This window comes from Lycorma delicatula, chromosome 1 (genome assembly GCF_047948215.1).
Source record: "Lycorma delicatula isolate Av1 chromosome 1, ASM4794821v1, whole genome shotgun sequence".
NCBI lineage: Eukaryota > Metazoa > Arthropoda > Insecta > Hemiptera > Fulgoridae > Lycorma > Lycorma delicatula.
Window position 1 is genome coordinate 156,367,273 of NC_134455.1, and position 17,312 is coordinate 156,384,584.

Consider the following 17,312-nt stretch of genomic DNA (forward strand, 5'->3'; position numbering starts at 1 on the left):
ATCTTGGTAACTCTAAAAGTAACAAAGATAAGAAATAAAAACTAAGGCAATTTTTTAAAAATAATTGGCTCATACCTAAGATTGCTAAAAATTTTTCACAAAACCTAGCCTACATTATTTTGCAAAGTAAACAAACAAAATTTTTAATAACTTGGTTTGGATAAAAATGCTAAGAAACACAGATTTCAATTTAACAAAGAATATATGTATGATCACAACTTAATGGAAAACTAAAATCACTGTCACTAAATGTAATGCAGATAAGATAACTAGAATAGAATACCTTATTTTATAAATAAATAAAAAAAAAATGTTATTAACATTTATTTGAAAAATATTGTTACTTAATTAATAATTAAAAAACCCACTTACCAACAATTCTTTTACACATGTTCAAGCACTTTCAAAATAAAATTCCATCATCAGCAACTAAAAAGTTTTTTTTTGTTATAATTGCATTAAAACTAACTTATTTTTCATGTGAATTTGTTTCCATAAAGTAATAGAAAATAACAGTGCTCGTCATAGTCTAAAATTGTGTCTACCGTTATGATATAACGGTGGAGACATTCACAATAACAGGACGTTAAGTCGACACAATTTTAAACTTTGATGACCACTATTATTTTGTATTACTTTACATAAAAAAAATCACACAAGTAAGTTTTAGTTTTAATAAGATTATAACATAAAAAATGTTTAATTCCCGATGATGGAATTTTATTCTGAAAGAGCTTGAACAAGTACATAAAAGAATTGTTGGCAAGTAGGTTTTTAATCACACCAACAGGCCATGCTTGATAAAATTATTATATTTTATTACATTTATTGTAGTTTATTTGCAGAATGCCATCAAACTGTGGTGCAAGGCATACAACTATCACAAAACATAATTTAAAAAGTTGCACCAATATCTTCACATGAATTTAAGTATAACTTATTTTGTACAAAATTGAAAACCCACATAATCTTAGCCTTAGAAACACTATCTTTATAATAAAAAGAAGCAATTGTGTTGTCATTTTGTATAAATGAAGTTCAGGATTCAAATGTATCATTTACTACTGAAACAATAATAGAAACAATATTACTCTGACTAGAAGATCCAGGCAAAGAACACACAGATGTATCACAACCACCATTCTCACAATTATTGATCAAAGTTTTGGTCTGCTAAGTAGAAGTACCACTGGGAGACAAAAACATTTTCAGTGAAGGCTGAGAATTCCTTATGTTAATTATTTCATTATGCTGCTTTCTTTTATCATGTGAAGTCACTGGCTTTCGGCCCAATCCAAAATGTTTTTTACACAAATCACAAAAAGCGTGGTACACATCTGTCTCTTCTGAATCAACTGTATTCTGGGTGTAAGTTTATATCTAACCACTGGTCATTAACAGTCTTTTTAGATATCATTTAAAAGCAATTAATTACCTAAAATAAAAAAAAAAAAAAAAACATGGTGGTTTGAGAGAAATCCCAAGAAAACAGTTAAACTTTAAATTTTTCAATTGTAATTTTTTGTTAAAATTTCATTTCACCAGTGAAAAAATTACCTGCAATTTTAAATATTCCTCCTTTAATAGAAAAGAATAATTGGGGAATGTAGTAAGAACAGGACATGTTAACAGCTGCTTGAAGTATGTAGCTGCAATGTGCTGGGCGATAGGGTTGCCACTTCTTGACGCTGGGAAAGTATATCAAATATATTTTGGCATTACTTAAAAAATATTTTATTAATAATTAACATAATCTTAATTCGGTAACAAAACTGCAATTCTCTGAATTTTTTTGCAATTTTTCCTGACTAAATTTATATTTCCTGAAATTTACTGCTTGTGGGAACCATGAATATTAGATAATCCAAAATCAAAGAAACAATTTTTGGAATACCCTCTATCACATAAAGATTTTGAATTGTCTTGAAAAGAACAGAACTAGAATTAAAGAGCAGGAGTGCACAATTTTTTGTTCTTTTATCTAAGTGTAAATCACTACCTTTATTCCTAATTCGATATCTATTTCATAAAAAAATAAATAAATAAAAATCATAAGTAATAATTTTAATTCTGTTAACTGCTTTCACTTAAAGCATCAACTATTATCAAAAACAGTTCCACGGGGTGAAGCATGACTAATACCTTCTTTGAAGTCAGCACAGCACTGGAAGAAATGAGATGATTTTACACCATGGTGTTTATACACACTTTGTATTTAGTACATGTAATGGGTAACTGAAATAACATATCATATGTTTACAGTTAATTCTTTTAAAAGGAATAAAAGAATGATACTAATTCAGCAATCATTTTGGTGACTGAGACAGGGGGCCAAACTGCAACACCAAAAACAATCCTGCTGAGTAAGAAAACTGAACAATAGTTTCATTGCATAATTTGAAAATTAGGCAAGTGAATATTATTCACACGTTTAAAACACTGAACATATAAAAGCTGCCACATTCATAAATCCAACTCATTCAATAAAACCTTCACAAACTTTAAATTAATATAACCAACAAACTATATTATGATAAAATAAGATTTTGTGTGTACGTTATTACAAAATCAAACCATACTGTTTTGCTCTAAAATGCCTTAATACAATGCAAAGCTTTCATTATTATTAAATATTTATTTTACCAACATAATTATATTCCCACATAAAGTATGTCATCTCTTGAGGCTCCCTCAAAAAGTCAAAATGAATTTTTAAGAAACAAAAATGGACTGTCAGATCATTATCTAGCACCCTTAAGTATGAATTGTGTAGACCAGTGATTCCCAAACTGTGCGCCGCAACTTCTTCACAGGGGCACCGTGAAATGTTATAAAAGCTTCATAATTAATTGAACCAAGACATTAACATTTGGCCTAATTAAACAAAAAACAAAGTGAGAAGCTAAAAATATCTTAATTATTTTTTAAGTGGTTTGTTTTTACTTGATCCTGTATAAAAGTAAAGTCACTGGCGCAGAATATTCTAGCAAATGCAAGCCAGCAATGCTGCGCCTTCTCAATCGTGCCACATGATCATGCTAGACATGTCAAAATGCGTAGACCCTTCATGACAGATTTCGACTGTTCTGGAAGATCTTGCAGAAAGTATATAAGCAAGAGTTGCCAGCTCGATTCAGTCAATCAGTTTATAATCTAAGTCTAGTGAAATTAAAGTCAGCACTTCATATAAATAAACAGTGATTTAAATTAGTTCTTGTAGTATAGTTAGTGTTATATTACTTCTTGTTGTTGTCCTTGATGAATAGTTTTGTGATTTTTGCTCTTCTATTTTTAATGATGGACCGACTTTTGAACAGTAATAAACATAATAGTGCAGATAAAGAAAGTATGTCTTCAACCAGTGGCATGACTGTGAAGAAACAAAAATATCATAAATATTATGATGGTTATTTAGAGCTTGGTTTTACATCAACAGAAATTAATAGTGAAAAGAGACCACAATGTCTATTGTGTATGAAAGTTTCGGCAGCGGAGTGTATGCTTCCAACTAAATTGAAGAGCCATTAGGAAACTAATCACCACAGCATGGTTGGCAAACCTCGTGATCTTTTTGCCAAGAAGTTAAAAGAACTGAAAAAATAAAAAAATTCTTTTTTTAAGACTGCATCAACACCAAACAACACTCTGCTAGCATCTTGCAAGGTGGCTTACAGAATCGCGAAATACAAGACGCATCATACCATCACAGAACTTATTCTACCAGCTGCTATATATATGGTGAACATCATGGTTGGTGAGGCTGCTAGAAAGCTGCTTTTAAAAGTGCCTTTGTCCAATAACACAATTAGTCTGAGAATACAACATATGGCAGAGGATATCAATCAATTAATTGAAAAAATTAAAGGAATGGAATTTGGATTACAGCTAGATGAGGTTACACATAATAATAAGGATGCTCATTTGATATGCTATGTACGGTTTATGGATGGTAATGATACTAAAGAAGACCTTCTGTTTTGTAAAAATATCATTGCAGGAGCAAAGGTTCAGGACCTATTCGAGATTCTTGATACACTCATTTCTGAAAATAATTTGAATTGATTTAAGCACATTGGTACTGATGGAGCTTGCTCTATGTCTAGCTGCTATGGAGGATTACAGGCACTTAGTCAAAGCAAATCACCAAATGCACTTTGGACCCATTGCATTATTCATAGAGAAGTGCTTGCATCAAAGCATCTGAGTCCTGCACTGAATCAGGTGTTAGAAGGTGGTGAATGTAGTAATTTTATAAAATATTGTCTGTTGAAAACAAGGTTTTTTAAAAACTGTATGAGGATATGGGAGCAGAACACTCATCTTTGTTGTACTATAGCAGGGCACAATGGTTCTCTTGTGGTAATGTTTAACAAACCTTTCAATTACTGCAATAAATTATTATTTTCCTTAAAGAGGAAGGATACAAAGATGCAGAAGATTTTACTGATGCCAATGATTTAATAAAACTGGCATATGTATGCAACATTTTTGAAAAGCTGAATTCTCTTAATGTCTCTCTGCAGTCAACGGAAAAAATATCAGCTTTTATAAAAATAAAAAACTCAAACTATGGAGAAGAAAATTGAAGGCAAAGATTGTTTTTTAATATTGCTGCAATTTTTGACATCAAATGAACTTGATCTTTCTCAAGATATAAAAACTATGTTTGAAGGGTACTCATCACAGCTAATTAATTATCTGGTTTGAGAAATACTTTCAAAATGAAAATTTCAAGAGGTTTGCATGGATTCAAAATCCATTTAACACAAGTGCTCCGTCTGAATTTACTTCTGCAGAAGAGAATCTTATAGAGTTATCTTATGACAATAGTTTGAAAGCAAAATTTGGCTGCATGAAATTGACAGAATTTTGGATTTCAATAAAAGATGAATATCCCTTTCTGAGTGATAAGGCTCGGCAGATTTTAATTCAATTTTCTACATTGTATTTGTATAAAGCTGGGTTTTCAGCAGTCGCTGTAATAAAAAGCAAGTATAAAGCAAAAATCAACGTGGAAAAGGAAATGAGGGTGGCCATGTCCAGTTTAATTCTACAATTTGAGAAAATGTGCAGTGATTTTCAGGCTCATTCACCACATTAATTATTAAAATTTAATGTTAATAAAGTAAAAAAAAATTATTAAATAACGAAGATACAAGAGTTTTTTATTTTTATCTCTTTCTTACGAGTAGTCTACCTTTACTTAGGGTAGGGTGCAATGGAAAAATTTTAATTGAAAAAAAGCACCGTGACAAGGAAAAGTTTGGGAATCCACTATTTATAAAATTAAATGTAAATTTATTTATGTGTTTATATCAATGAATGTGCAATCTTTTTTTAAAAAGAATGGTCATTTATTTTTTTTAAATACAATTAAAAGATTTTCTTTTATGAAAACAATATAACTGTCAATGAATTTTTAAATACTATTTTTAAAAACAACCTGATTTTTAAGCATACCATTCAACATTCACACAAATATATATTCAAAATAGTTTTCAATAGCAGTTTTCACCTTAACATTATTATTTCATATGTATTTATTTTGATATCTTATAAACTGTTTTTATATTTATAATTTATTTTATAATGACATGATCTATATTATTATCTTCCAGTTGGGATAAAAGACTCTTATTTACTTAAGTAACTTACATTTCTGTGGAAAAAACCCACAACAGAATCCAAACAAATCCACTGCTATTTAAGGCAATTATTGATTTCCAATGAGGCTAATTTTCAAATCTCAGGGTTTGTTAACAAAACATAACTTTTCATTTTTGCTAAAACACAAGCCAGAAAAATCTCCATGATTAACCACTGCATTCAGAGAACATTACTGTTGGTGTGCTATTAGAGAATATTTTAAGAACAGTAAAGAACATTTGAACCAATTGAGTGAGATGGCCGAGTTGAGTTTCACAATTTCTTTCAACTTCAACTTCTTCCCCATGATCTTTACAATGCCCAGCTTCAATAAAATGGTGGTAAGGTGTATAAAAACAAAGCATTCTGTCTCACAGAATGGAAGCTCTGTGTGAAATGTAAAGAATCACTACATTTCACGATCTAGTGATGTGCAATGGCCAGCAAGACCACCTGATTTGTCTCATACAGAATTTCTAATAGAGATACCTTTCAAATAAAGAGTGCTCTCAAAGCTCCTCAACCAAACAGCTAAAGGTTGGAATTACAAAAACAACTGAAAATATCACAAAGAAATGCAACCAAATGTATAAAACAGGTTTGTTCAACTATAAAATATGTAAAAAAAATGTTGGATATCTTCAATACATTGTTTTTAAAACAAAATCAGTAACAAGTTTCATAATCCAAAAAGTTCTTGATGAGGTTAATAAATATAAGTAGTTAAAATAACTACATGTTAAATAAGTACCTACCTTTTCCTCACCTGTATAATTAAATACTTCATACATACTGAGCGCAAAAAAGCTGTAATTCAGAAAAATATATTAACTAACTATACGACCTATAATTCCAGGTGAAACAGAAAACAGAAGAGGGCTCAACTGAAAAGATTTTTTCCCAAACAGAAATCACTTTCTCATGAAAGGATGTGACCTGACATACAATCCTCACAGATCACACAATCTTAATCAGATAATTTTACATAAAAGTGAAGATAAATACATCCAAAGAGAACGATCAAAAGAATACACTGAAACATATTATTGGCTTAGTAAAGCTTTAGTTTAGTAAGAAATACTTACATTTTGTAACAATGCCTTCAACACAAACAAGATTGCCAAGAAACCTCGAAGTAAGAGTACGAGGTGAAACATGTTTGTTACCAAAGCTGCCTTCAAAAGCAATAAAGAATTCTTCATGTGAATTACCATAATCAATGTCAACATTTGCTATATAATCTTTAAGAGCTCTTTGGAATGCTAGCTGTTCCTCAAATGTATTATTCAAAAGGCTGAAAATAATGATACAAAAGCAATTACATAACTTTTATATACAAGATGTTTTTTTAATTATGACAAATGAAATTTTTTATACAAAAGTCACTGAATTTGTTATCAACAACGAATTAACTCTCACTTAAAACCGATTTCACTCAAACTTGTGGTTAGATATGCCAGTAACGAGTTATAAGATGTTAAAAAGGGTTTATCACCAGATCTTATGAGTGTTAAAAAAATACATATTATGTTTTTCATTGCAGAATCAAATGATGTTAAGAAAGTTCTTTTGTTTGACACCAAATGACTTGCTTGTACACCTATTAAATTACATATACACATTTTTTTTACAATCAGAGGTTATTAATTATTAATAAATCAATACATTTAATTTAAAAAAAAAAAAAGAAAAAGGAAATAAGTTGGATTTGAACCGATATGCCTTCCACTTGTACAATCCAAATATTTCATTAATTAATATTTTATCTGGCTATGACACTGGAACCAATGAAAATAAGTATCACAAATACTGAACCAATGAAAATAAGTATTTTCTTTGATATGATATATCAATGAAAAGTTCTCAATGAGAACTGATTAACTGCAGTTAAAAAAAGTACAAAATCCAAAAAAATTTTGATTTTGGACACTTTTGGTCCAGTCAATTGCAATAAAATGGAGGGGTGCACAATTACATGTTACAACAGTTCTAAATCCAAAATTTCAATATCCTACCGCTAATCGTTTTTGAGTTACGCAAGATACATACGTACATATGTCATGCCAAAACTAGTCAAAATGAATTCAGGGATGATCAAAATGGTTATTTCTGTTAAAATCTGAAAACCAAAATTTTCTGCAATCACAATTTCTTTACTCATACAAGGAAGTAAAAGGACAAACTCTATTTCAAAACCTGTTTTATGTACAATCAAATAACAAGACTATTAAAATAGGATTTAAAGGAACTGGAATTATTTGTGCACATAATTAAAATAAAACAAAATATTTTAATTATTTTTTGGGGTTCACCTCCTGCTTTAATAGGAGCACAACAAAATTAGTTGAATCATATTTGATAAAAACCTAAGAGTACCTAACTTTTGCATAGAGTTCTGTAGTTTTATCTTAATGTAATTATCACATACATTCTAATTAGTTCAGAAAATGTAAGTTTTAAGAAATTAGAGATATAATCAGGGAAAAAGGACAAGAGATGTTTACATTCTTTTCAGATTTCAATTAAACACTACCAATATTGCTGGTTTAACCCTAAATTAATTTCCAAACGATAATGGGTATCAAACCATATCAACGGAACCTTACAAACCTCAAAAAAATTCAGAAAACTAGTAGATATTATCACTGTTGACAACAGAGCCAACTTAGCCAGAGAAAAAAATTCCTGATAATTATTTATAACTAACATAATAATTTGTTCTTCTGAATTACTTACCTGGTCGCACGTTTTTGATTTTTTCTTCTTAACTCATTTACATTTACCATAAGTCGAATTCTTTTATCTTCTATCATATTTTTTACACGTTTTTGGTATACTCCTTGATCCTCCTAAAATTTCATGAACAATAACATTCAATCTATCATAGCACAACACAATACTGTAGCAAAAGTATACTGTACTATATTTTATGTTAATCAAGAAAGTTGTTTTGTTAAGATTTTTAATGAAAGAATAAAAACAAATTAAATTAAAACTGTATCTTATTACTATACTGAATTTTCTAACGTGGTTGGGCATTTAATAAAACATAATATATTCATTTAAATAAAAATGTGAACATTTTTTAATTAAAAACTGCAGAACAAGAAATATTCAGTCAGCAAAATATTATGCTTATCTAAGAAAATGGTTTTTGTATTATGACATTTGCTCACTGTACATAAATATAAATCATAAACTTATCTATAAACATTATACATATTCAGCTGATGATGCACTGTAATAATAGTGGAAAAGCTATTTTTCCAGACAGATTTTTAGATACTTAGACATATCTTCTGTTTCAAGCATGCTTATAATACATTCACCACCTATTTAATCATCAATTTCACTTTTTCACATGAAGGTACACAGCTCAGCAACATATTAATTTTTACACCTTAAAAATAACAGATATTAGTAGTGACCAAAAATGTAAGAAAAATAACCAATCAAATTCTGAGAATATAAATATAAAAAAATTGTTCCATATGTTATAGGGACCAACCCCAGATGTAGCCTGTAAAGTAGCAGACACAATTCCCAAGCATCCATCCTTTGAAGAATGAAGGATAATTAAAGGGATGCCAGAATAAAGGAACAGTCATTCAAGAAGGAGCTACCTTTAATTCCAGTAATTATAGTGTATAAATGTAATTATCAGTGGTTAAAATTAAATCTTACTTTCTTATAAATTTATAATGCATATTGAGAATGTCAATCATTAAAAACTTCACAAATAATTCATAAGTAGACATTAAATAAAATACATTATACATCTAAGCAAGTGTGGGGATTTGTAAGTGACAAATCTTCTCTTAAAAATCCCATTTCTCAAAAGAGACTAATAAATTAACAGGGAACAAGAATGAAGTCAAATGAAAAGCAAATTATAATAATTTTTAATAAGATGAATGTAGGTAATATTATGACGTCCTTTATTAACAAAAACTTCCTTGTAAGTTTTATTTTTTCCCAAAATAAATTATGCATATTAATAGATAAAATTCTCCAAAAAACTAACTACCATAAGGGTTTAACTGTATCAAAAATTAATCCAATCAATCAAACCAAATTTCATGATTCCAATAAGCAACTTATACAACTCTTTGATCTTCTTGTAATCTGACTATTAATTAATAAGATGAATACAAGTTACACTTAACATTAATCTGAAATCATATTTACCTCATCATCCAGGAAATTTAAATATTCACTTTGAATTTCACGAAGACGCTGATCCAAATCCTCATCCATAGTTAAAATCCAAACTCACAAACACCAAAACAAAAGCGTGAAATACGAATACGACTAACCTAGAGTGATGGCGCCAAAATTATATGACGTAACGCGGGAAAGTAGCCACAGCTAAATTAATTTCTTACCTCTAACCGACGTAGAGAAATAAAATATCAATCATTTTTACTAATTAAACACTCCATCAAAATTATATTATCAAAACAGTCCATCAAAAAATAACTTAATTTTGCTTAACAAGATAGATGATAAAATTATAGCTTCACAAACAGACAAAGGAAAAAGGAAAATAAACGCGTCTCAATAAAAATTCTAGATTTAATCAGGGTAATAAATTATTTTATTTTCATGAAATGACATATGTTTTTATATCATTGCAAAGATATATGTTGCGATTTAAGTATGAAAAACAATATTTGGCATATATCCCTCACAATTTGCTCTGTATTTAGTTACTCTACCGATGAAATTCATGATAATTTTTGACATACTTCTCAATTTGGGGGATGACACTTCGAATTTCCCAAGAGATCTGGATGCGGCTTTTCTTCATTAACCTGCAGTTTTACAAACACTCAAAGGGAGTGATCATGTGTCAGGTCTCAGTCCAGTCCTGGTCTCCTTTACCCGATTGCTCGGCACCGAAATTCTCGTGCAACAAGACAATTGTCACGTCGACGGTGTAGCTGCAAGTAGCACAGTGTGCTGGAATCACAACTGTGTTCGATATCCAGACCATTCAAAAAAAGCCAAAAATGTATTCACTATATTGCGATTACTTTTCCACTCGATTTCATTCCACCAACTCAGATTATACACCAAACAGTGGCTTGTTACGGATTTCTCAAGGGTTAGATTTTGTATATATTTTTTATTAATTTTTTTTTATATTTTCTTAAGGGTACATTTTTATAGATTTCTCAAGGGTTTTCTCTTGCCCAAATGCGGCAGTTTTATTTTTGAACGAGGTTGCTCAAAGTGAAAATGCGCCTTGTTACTAAAGATGATTTTCTTTAAAAATCGTCGTTCTCATTTTGACTACTAAAAACCATTCAACAAACTGTTTCCGTTGTTAATGATCATACGGTCTTTTTGTTGAGTTAGCTGAATTTTATACTAATGTGGAGATTTTTAACGCCAATTCGATACAAGGAGCTCCTCGAAATACCCTACCGTTGTGTTGGACTCTCATGAAAATTCACGCCCAGTGGGATGTTTTCGACCAGTTGAAGAGTGCCGGTTGGTGTCTTTAAATGTTTGCAATCGAACTTGCTTCAAATTTGTTGATGAACCTACATGCATTATGACGACCGAAGACCCCACAAACCTTTCAAATAGCCTCTGTGTAATAATCACCATTTTTTTTTATCCAAAAATCGTTCTATTGATTAAAGGTCATTTACACTAACTGCAACAAAAAAACAGACAGCAGAATTAATCAGAATAGTGCTGTCAAACCAAAAACAAAATAATGGTAGGTATTTCAAATCTGGTGCTCTTGTTGGAATATTTGTTATGTTTCTCAAAAAAAAAAAATGACTGAAAACATGTATTAATACAATCATGATGTAATTGCTGCGTAGATTATAATCTATTTCCAATATATTTAGCACAATTGTCAAAAAAAGCGAATTTGATTGTATATTCTTCTCATTTCATAGTCACAGAATAGTGGTTATCACCAGTCCAATTTTTGTCTGTGTCAGTAATGCTTTATAAATAACCCTTTTTTAGTACCACCATAAAGATTAAGGATTAATTTAAACAAGCACCAGGAAGTTTTAATTCCATCACTAATCCTGAAACCAATATTACAAACGTTTGACATCAGAGCTGATAAATGTCTGGTCATCTGATTAATATTGGAGGTGGCTCCAATATTTTTCTGAACTTGCAGAGCCTCTAGTGTACATGTATGTATAAACTCAAGTGACAGCCGTCGTCAGTTGTGTCTATTATATAAATCAGGTTAAGGTGTACTAGGTGGGTTATGTTGATGTGTAAAAGTTCATACATTTATAACATCAAAACTTCATACATAAAAAAAAAATTAATTAGTTCATTCAATTTGTATTATAAAAACAAAAAATTAGAGAAATTGTTAAGTCAATGGATCACTCTGTACATCCTGCATCCACCCTCTAGGCCATCCTCGTCTTCTTGTTCCAAACATTTCTCTTCTAAGTACAGCGTTGGGCATTCTATCACTCTCCGTCCTCGCCATTTGTCCCAACCATCTTATCCTGCATACCTTGATGTTTCACACTAAATCCTCTTCACCAGTATAGCAGATAATCTCTTCATTATTCCTTATATGCCACCTTCAGTCTTATATGCTGTCCTCAGTTCTTACAGATCACATAATTCTTATTATGATCTTTCTTTCAAAAATCCGTAGGGATGTCTCACATCTCTTTTAGTTAATCTCCAGGCCTCTAACCCATATGTTACTACAGACTTTATAATTTACATCCTTACAAATTGGAGAAGGTAATTTGTCCATTCCTATGAATTACTGGTCCAAGAACTTGGTGTAGTATATGTTGAATGCATGTAAATTTTGTTATTTGACATAATTGGCAGTCTTCAAGTACTTATTTACATAACTTGTGGAGATATTTTAATAATTTTACACAAATGTTACTTTATAAAGATTTTTCAACAGTTTGTAACTTTTTTTTGTTGATTGTCTGTGCTCTGATTATCAAAATCTGATTTCTCTCCAGTTCATTATCCTTTTCATCTCCATTCTTTTTTTTTCATTTTCCTTTTCTTTCTAGTTCAAGTAACTTTTTCCCGGTTTTTTTTTTTTTTTTTTTAATAGGGCCTTCTGTCGGTTTTTGGAAAAGTATGAACATTATAAATAGCTTCACATGTCTGGCTATGCATATCCTAATTACCATTCTATGCCCATTTAATAATCACAATTATAAAAGTGAATTAAAAAAAAGCACTGAACATTTTTAACTTTCACTTATTGATACCAGTTAACAGCTCAAATGGCTATTATAACACCATTGATATAGAGGAGAAATGTAGGCTTATCATATTTTTTTGGGTCCAACGCAGGACATATTTTTGAAATTACTTAATAGTTTACTGAAACATTAAACTTTAATTATTCAGTTGTATTTTTCACTAGATTTTTTTTTCAGAAATGGTTTGTTTGTTTAACTACATCATAAAATTCATAACAAGAAAGTTCTGTATTAATTTTAACATTTAACTGATGTTCTGCAGTTCTGCAGAATCAAATATTTCTTGTAATTGAAAAAACTCTCTCAACTGCAGTAGATGCCCCAGGCAAAGACATCGCAAACTGACCACTTTAGAAATATTGCAACATGAAATATCAGTCTTTTGAAACACCTTAAAAATTACTTTCCACTGCTCTTCAATAGTATCTGGAACTTTTTCAGAACTTGAACCACAACCTACCCTTTGGTTTTGAATTAAATGGTTCAACAATGTATGTCATCAATATTTATGGAATTTTTTTTATAATTTCATTAACTTGTGCACTCTCTTCTAAATCAGACCAGGCATCTTCAGTTCGTAAATTTATTCACTGAAACCTTATCAAAATTGGTTCTCCACAACTATAAGTACTGAATACTAGAATTATAAAAATTGTCTACACTTGAGAAGAATTTTTGTTCCTGAACATCATTATTTTCTTTTAGAGTGGACAGCAATTCTTTGACAGAAGATGGTATAAATTTGTCAGTTTTTCTTTCCTGAAGTTGACAAATTATTTCAGAATGTGTCTGAAATGCTTCTGTTGCTGTGATAGAATTAGCTTCCAGTTTCAGAACTATATTATTAAGTATCACATTATATTAAGAGTACCAGTATAAATATTAAGAGTACCATATAAAAATTTTAAAAACAGTTCACTTTCTAGATTTTCAAGAAATCAAATGATAATTTTGGGCATAGAAGTAAGAAGAAGTATGATTTCAGGCCATCAAAAATGGAAAGAATTCTTTCTATTTCAGATAACAAACTAAGGAACCTTGTGCTGCTATGAGATAATACTTTTTTGTAATCTGTTTCCTCAAATTCACAGAACTCTTTAAGTTTCGTTACTCTTACTATATATATATGTGAAAATATTTATAGATTTTTATAACAATAACTTCTACATCCAGGGGAAGAGAATCACATGCTGTTTGTATTGAACTGTGTACAATGTGGGCTGAAAAACCAATTCCTAAATTAGGTCTACCTAAATCATTTTGAACTTTTCTGAACACATTTTCATTCCCCTTCTCTTCACACCGCCAAAATTATTGCTAGTGTTATCAGCAGTATAACAAACAAACTTTTCTTCAAGTTTGTATTTTTTCACATACTGCAAAAGATACTGAGTCAAAATTTGAGCAGTTTCACCTGACACTTCATCAAAGTTTAAAAGTTTGACTTGAATTCCCTCCTTCCGACTAAAATATCTTACAACAATTGGAACAAGTTTTACTTCACTTCTGTTTGAGCTATCCATCATTACTGTTACATAATTAATGTTTTCCAAAGAATGCAACACATTATCAATTATAAATGGGGAAATAATGTTAACAATAATTGCCTCAGTTTTGGTTCTACGAGATTAGTTTGCTTGGCATTTCTCTTGCCACCACCCCATTTGGTCACCCTAAAGCATAATACCGAATGCCTGTGCCACAAATGGCTACTGAGCCTCGAAACAGTTTAGCGACCAGAGTCCTAAATAGCTCCTAGAGCTTACCTAACGCATGAGCAGACTAAGCGTGTGCCGTACACCACCAGCTTACATGTCCCAACTGCTCACTTGTCATATATTTACTAAAATGGGTAGGCACACCCCGTCAACTACTAAAAATATATATGACATTCATAAATTAAAATTTACTTCATCTAGACAGCAATTTGCTGCTACGCCTAGGTTGCTGAATGCCAGCAAGGACCTGTCCACCATATTAAAGCGCTTGGAGCCTTAATTGGCTGGTGGTCAGCCATATATCTGTAGGTTAGCTTCCTACAGCAATGCAGTAGAAGTCTTTCCCTTAAGTAAACTACTGATGTTGGTTGATCAAAGCAACCGCATCAAGGAACTCCCACACGGCAGCAATGTGGCTCTCGCCACATTGACTTGCTGCTTGTGAGTTGCCAATTTTCCACTTGACCTTTAAGTTCCAGAATGGCCTGAGTTCTGGTCCCCACCAAGAGCTGGGCAGTCGAACACCATTTGTTCATTTGACTGGATCTCCCCACACACACACACACACACACACAGCTCATCAGCTGCCAGGTGGAACCAAAACAAATATTGGTTTAAATTTACATGGTTGTAGAACACTCGAGCTTCTGTTGCCCTTAAAAACGAAGGATAGGTATACCATCCCCCAGATCCTGTATAAATCTATACAAGAACCTTCTTAGTTGTGGTGTGCAATTCTTGCTGCCATGCTTCCATCGCGAGGCTGTAAAGATCCTCTGCAGGCGGGAGATGGGCAACTGAACAAATTTTAGATCCGGTGCATTGTGAACACCATTTTGTTCCCGTACTGGCCCGGCCCAAAACCACATCCCAAATACCTTGGCCTCCTGACCTTTTTGCAATCTCCACATGGCTGCCTGAACTTTCACCACTAAATCGATTGGGAGAGCTTTTCCCAATATGATGATAGCCTTGTAGGTGGTTGTTTTAAAAATACCAGTGCATACAACTAAGACTCTGTGCTGGGCACTCCTTAAATTTTGAACTATTCATATCCAATATAAATAAATATCTATTCATATCCAACTTATGCACCCAAATGGGCACTGCATAAGAGGTTATGCTTTCAAAGACACCTCGGTACACCATGTACATTTGACAGCCAGACAATGCTTAGTCCTTCCAAGCAGTCCTCCTAAGATTGTGCATCACTGAGACGGCATCCGCCGCTACTTGCCTAATGTGGTTGCTAAACAGCAACTTCTCATGAAACAAAACACCTTGGTACTTATGAAATCTCACTCGACTGATTACACAGCCTTTATACCTAATGTGGGGTTTCGACTGTACGATAATTTGTCTGCACCCTTGAGAAGCATAAACTTCATCTTGAGCACAGAAATCTTTAAATTTTGAATATCCATCCAACCCTCCGTGGTTGACAAGGCCACTTGCGCTTGGTCTTTCAGCTATGGTAATGAATTACCACGAACTAAAAGGAGACAGTCATCGGTGAAAGCCTGGGGTGTGACCCCTTCTGGGAATTTCAATCCCAGAAACCTGTCAAATACCAGGTTCACAGCAGGGGACCAAGAACAGAATCCTGCGAGCTTCCCTTGGTGACGGATTTTTCCACAACTAGGTGCGCATCTTTAAACAGAGCCGTACGATTAGACAAATAGTCATGTACTACAGCCTGCAGGGCTACGAGAACATTGTGGCGTTCCAACTCATAGAGGACAGAACTCCAGAGCAAGGAAGGAAATGCTGCTGCCTCTATGTCTACAAAAATTGCCAAAACATATTTCCAGTTGGTGCTTTCCACCTCGGCAAGAGCATTTAAGATGCAATCCTTGGTTCCAACCCCTTTCGTGAAGCCGTACTGGCCTCGATTTAGAAAACAGTTCATCTCAATGCTTTCCCAGCCAGAGTTGTTCCACAAACAGCCTTTCAAGCAACTTGCCAATTACCGGCAAGAGGTTGATGGGTCGATAACTGCCGACCTCACTAGGATCCTTTCCTGGTTTTAAGAGCACCCTCACCAAAGCCACTTTCCAACAAGTTGGGAAGCAGCCCCAGCTAAGGCACCCCGTGAACAACCTGGCAAGCGGCCCTCTTATGACAGGCAGCAGACCTGCCTGTCATGGATGGTAGAATATATCTGGGTCAAGTTGGTTAATCCCTCCTGGTGTCTTTTTCAGTACCATTCGAGAAACCACTCGGTCTATATCTACAGGATCCACAGCCCGTACGCCAGGGAAGGGTGTTAGGGCCTCCACCCTATCACCGATCTCTGTTTCACCCTCCGGAGCATCTGGAAACAGATTGGTTCTAGGAGATGAAAATCAGTTTAGATGAAACTCACATCTAAACCAATTTAGATGTGCAGTCTGATGTTTTGAAACTGAGTTCGTGTCTAGCAGTGTGGTATAAAAATGTAGCTTCTTTAGCAGCACACTCCAGATCACTGTTATTGTTATTCCCATTTTTGGCTTTAAAAAATTCTGTTATGTTGCTGAAGCAGTAGCATTAATAGCACTCCTATGTTTAGCTGTTTTCATATGGTGTTCAGTATCATCATTTCCTTTATGTACAACAGAAAATTCTCCAGTACATACTGTACAATAAACACGTTCATTGTACTGTCATTACACAATTTCAAAAATTTGTATTTTTGTTGCAGGTTAACATTAAACACACCCATTGCTAAACG

General features: G+C 32.5%; 1 protein-coding gene across 1 annotated transcript in view; it reads right to left on the reverse strand.

Annotated features, from left to right (window-relative positions):
• Window positions 1-9,971, reverse strand: part of Mcm3 (minichromosome maintenance 3) — a 58,381-nt gene extending 48,410 nt beyond the window's left edge. Inside the window, exons 1-3 of the mRNA XM_075365485.1 lie at window positions 9,835-9,971; window positions 8,383-8,495; window positions 6,732-6,940 (exon numbers count right to left, since the gene is read on the reverse strand). Coding sequence (XP_075221600.1) covers window positions 6,732-6,940; window positions 8,383-8,495; window positions 9,835-9,903 — 391 coding nt within the window. The 5' untranslated portion in view covers window positions 9,904-9,971. The remainder of the gene's footprint in view (window positions 1-6,731; window positions 6,941-8,382; window positions 8,496-9,834) is intronic.
• Window positions 9,972-17,312: the final 7,341 nt, after the last annotated feature.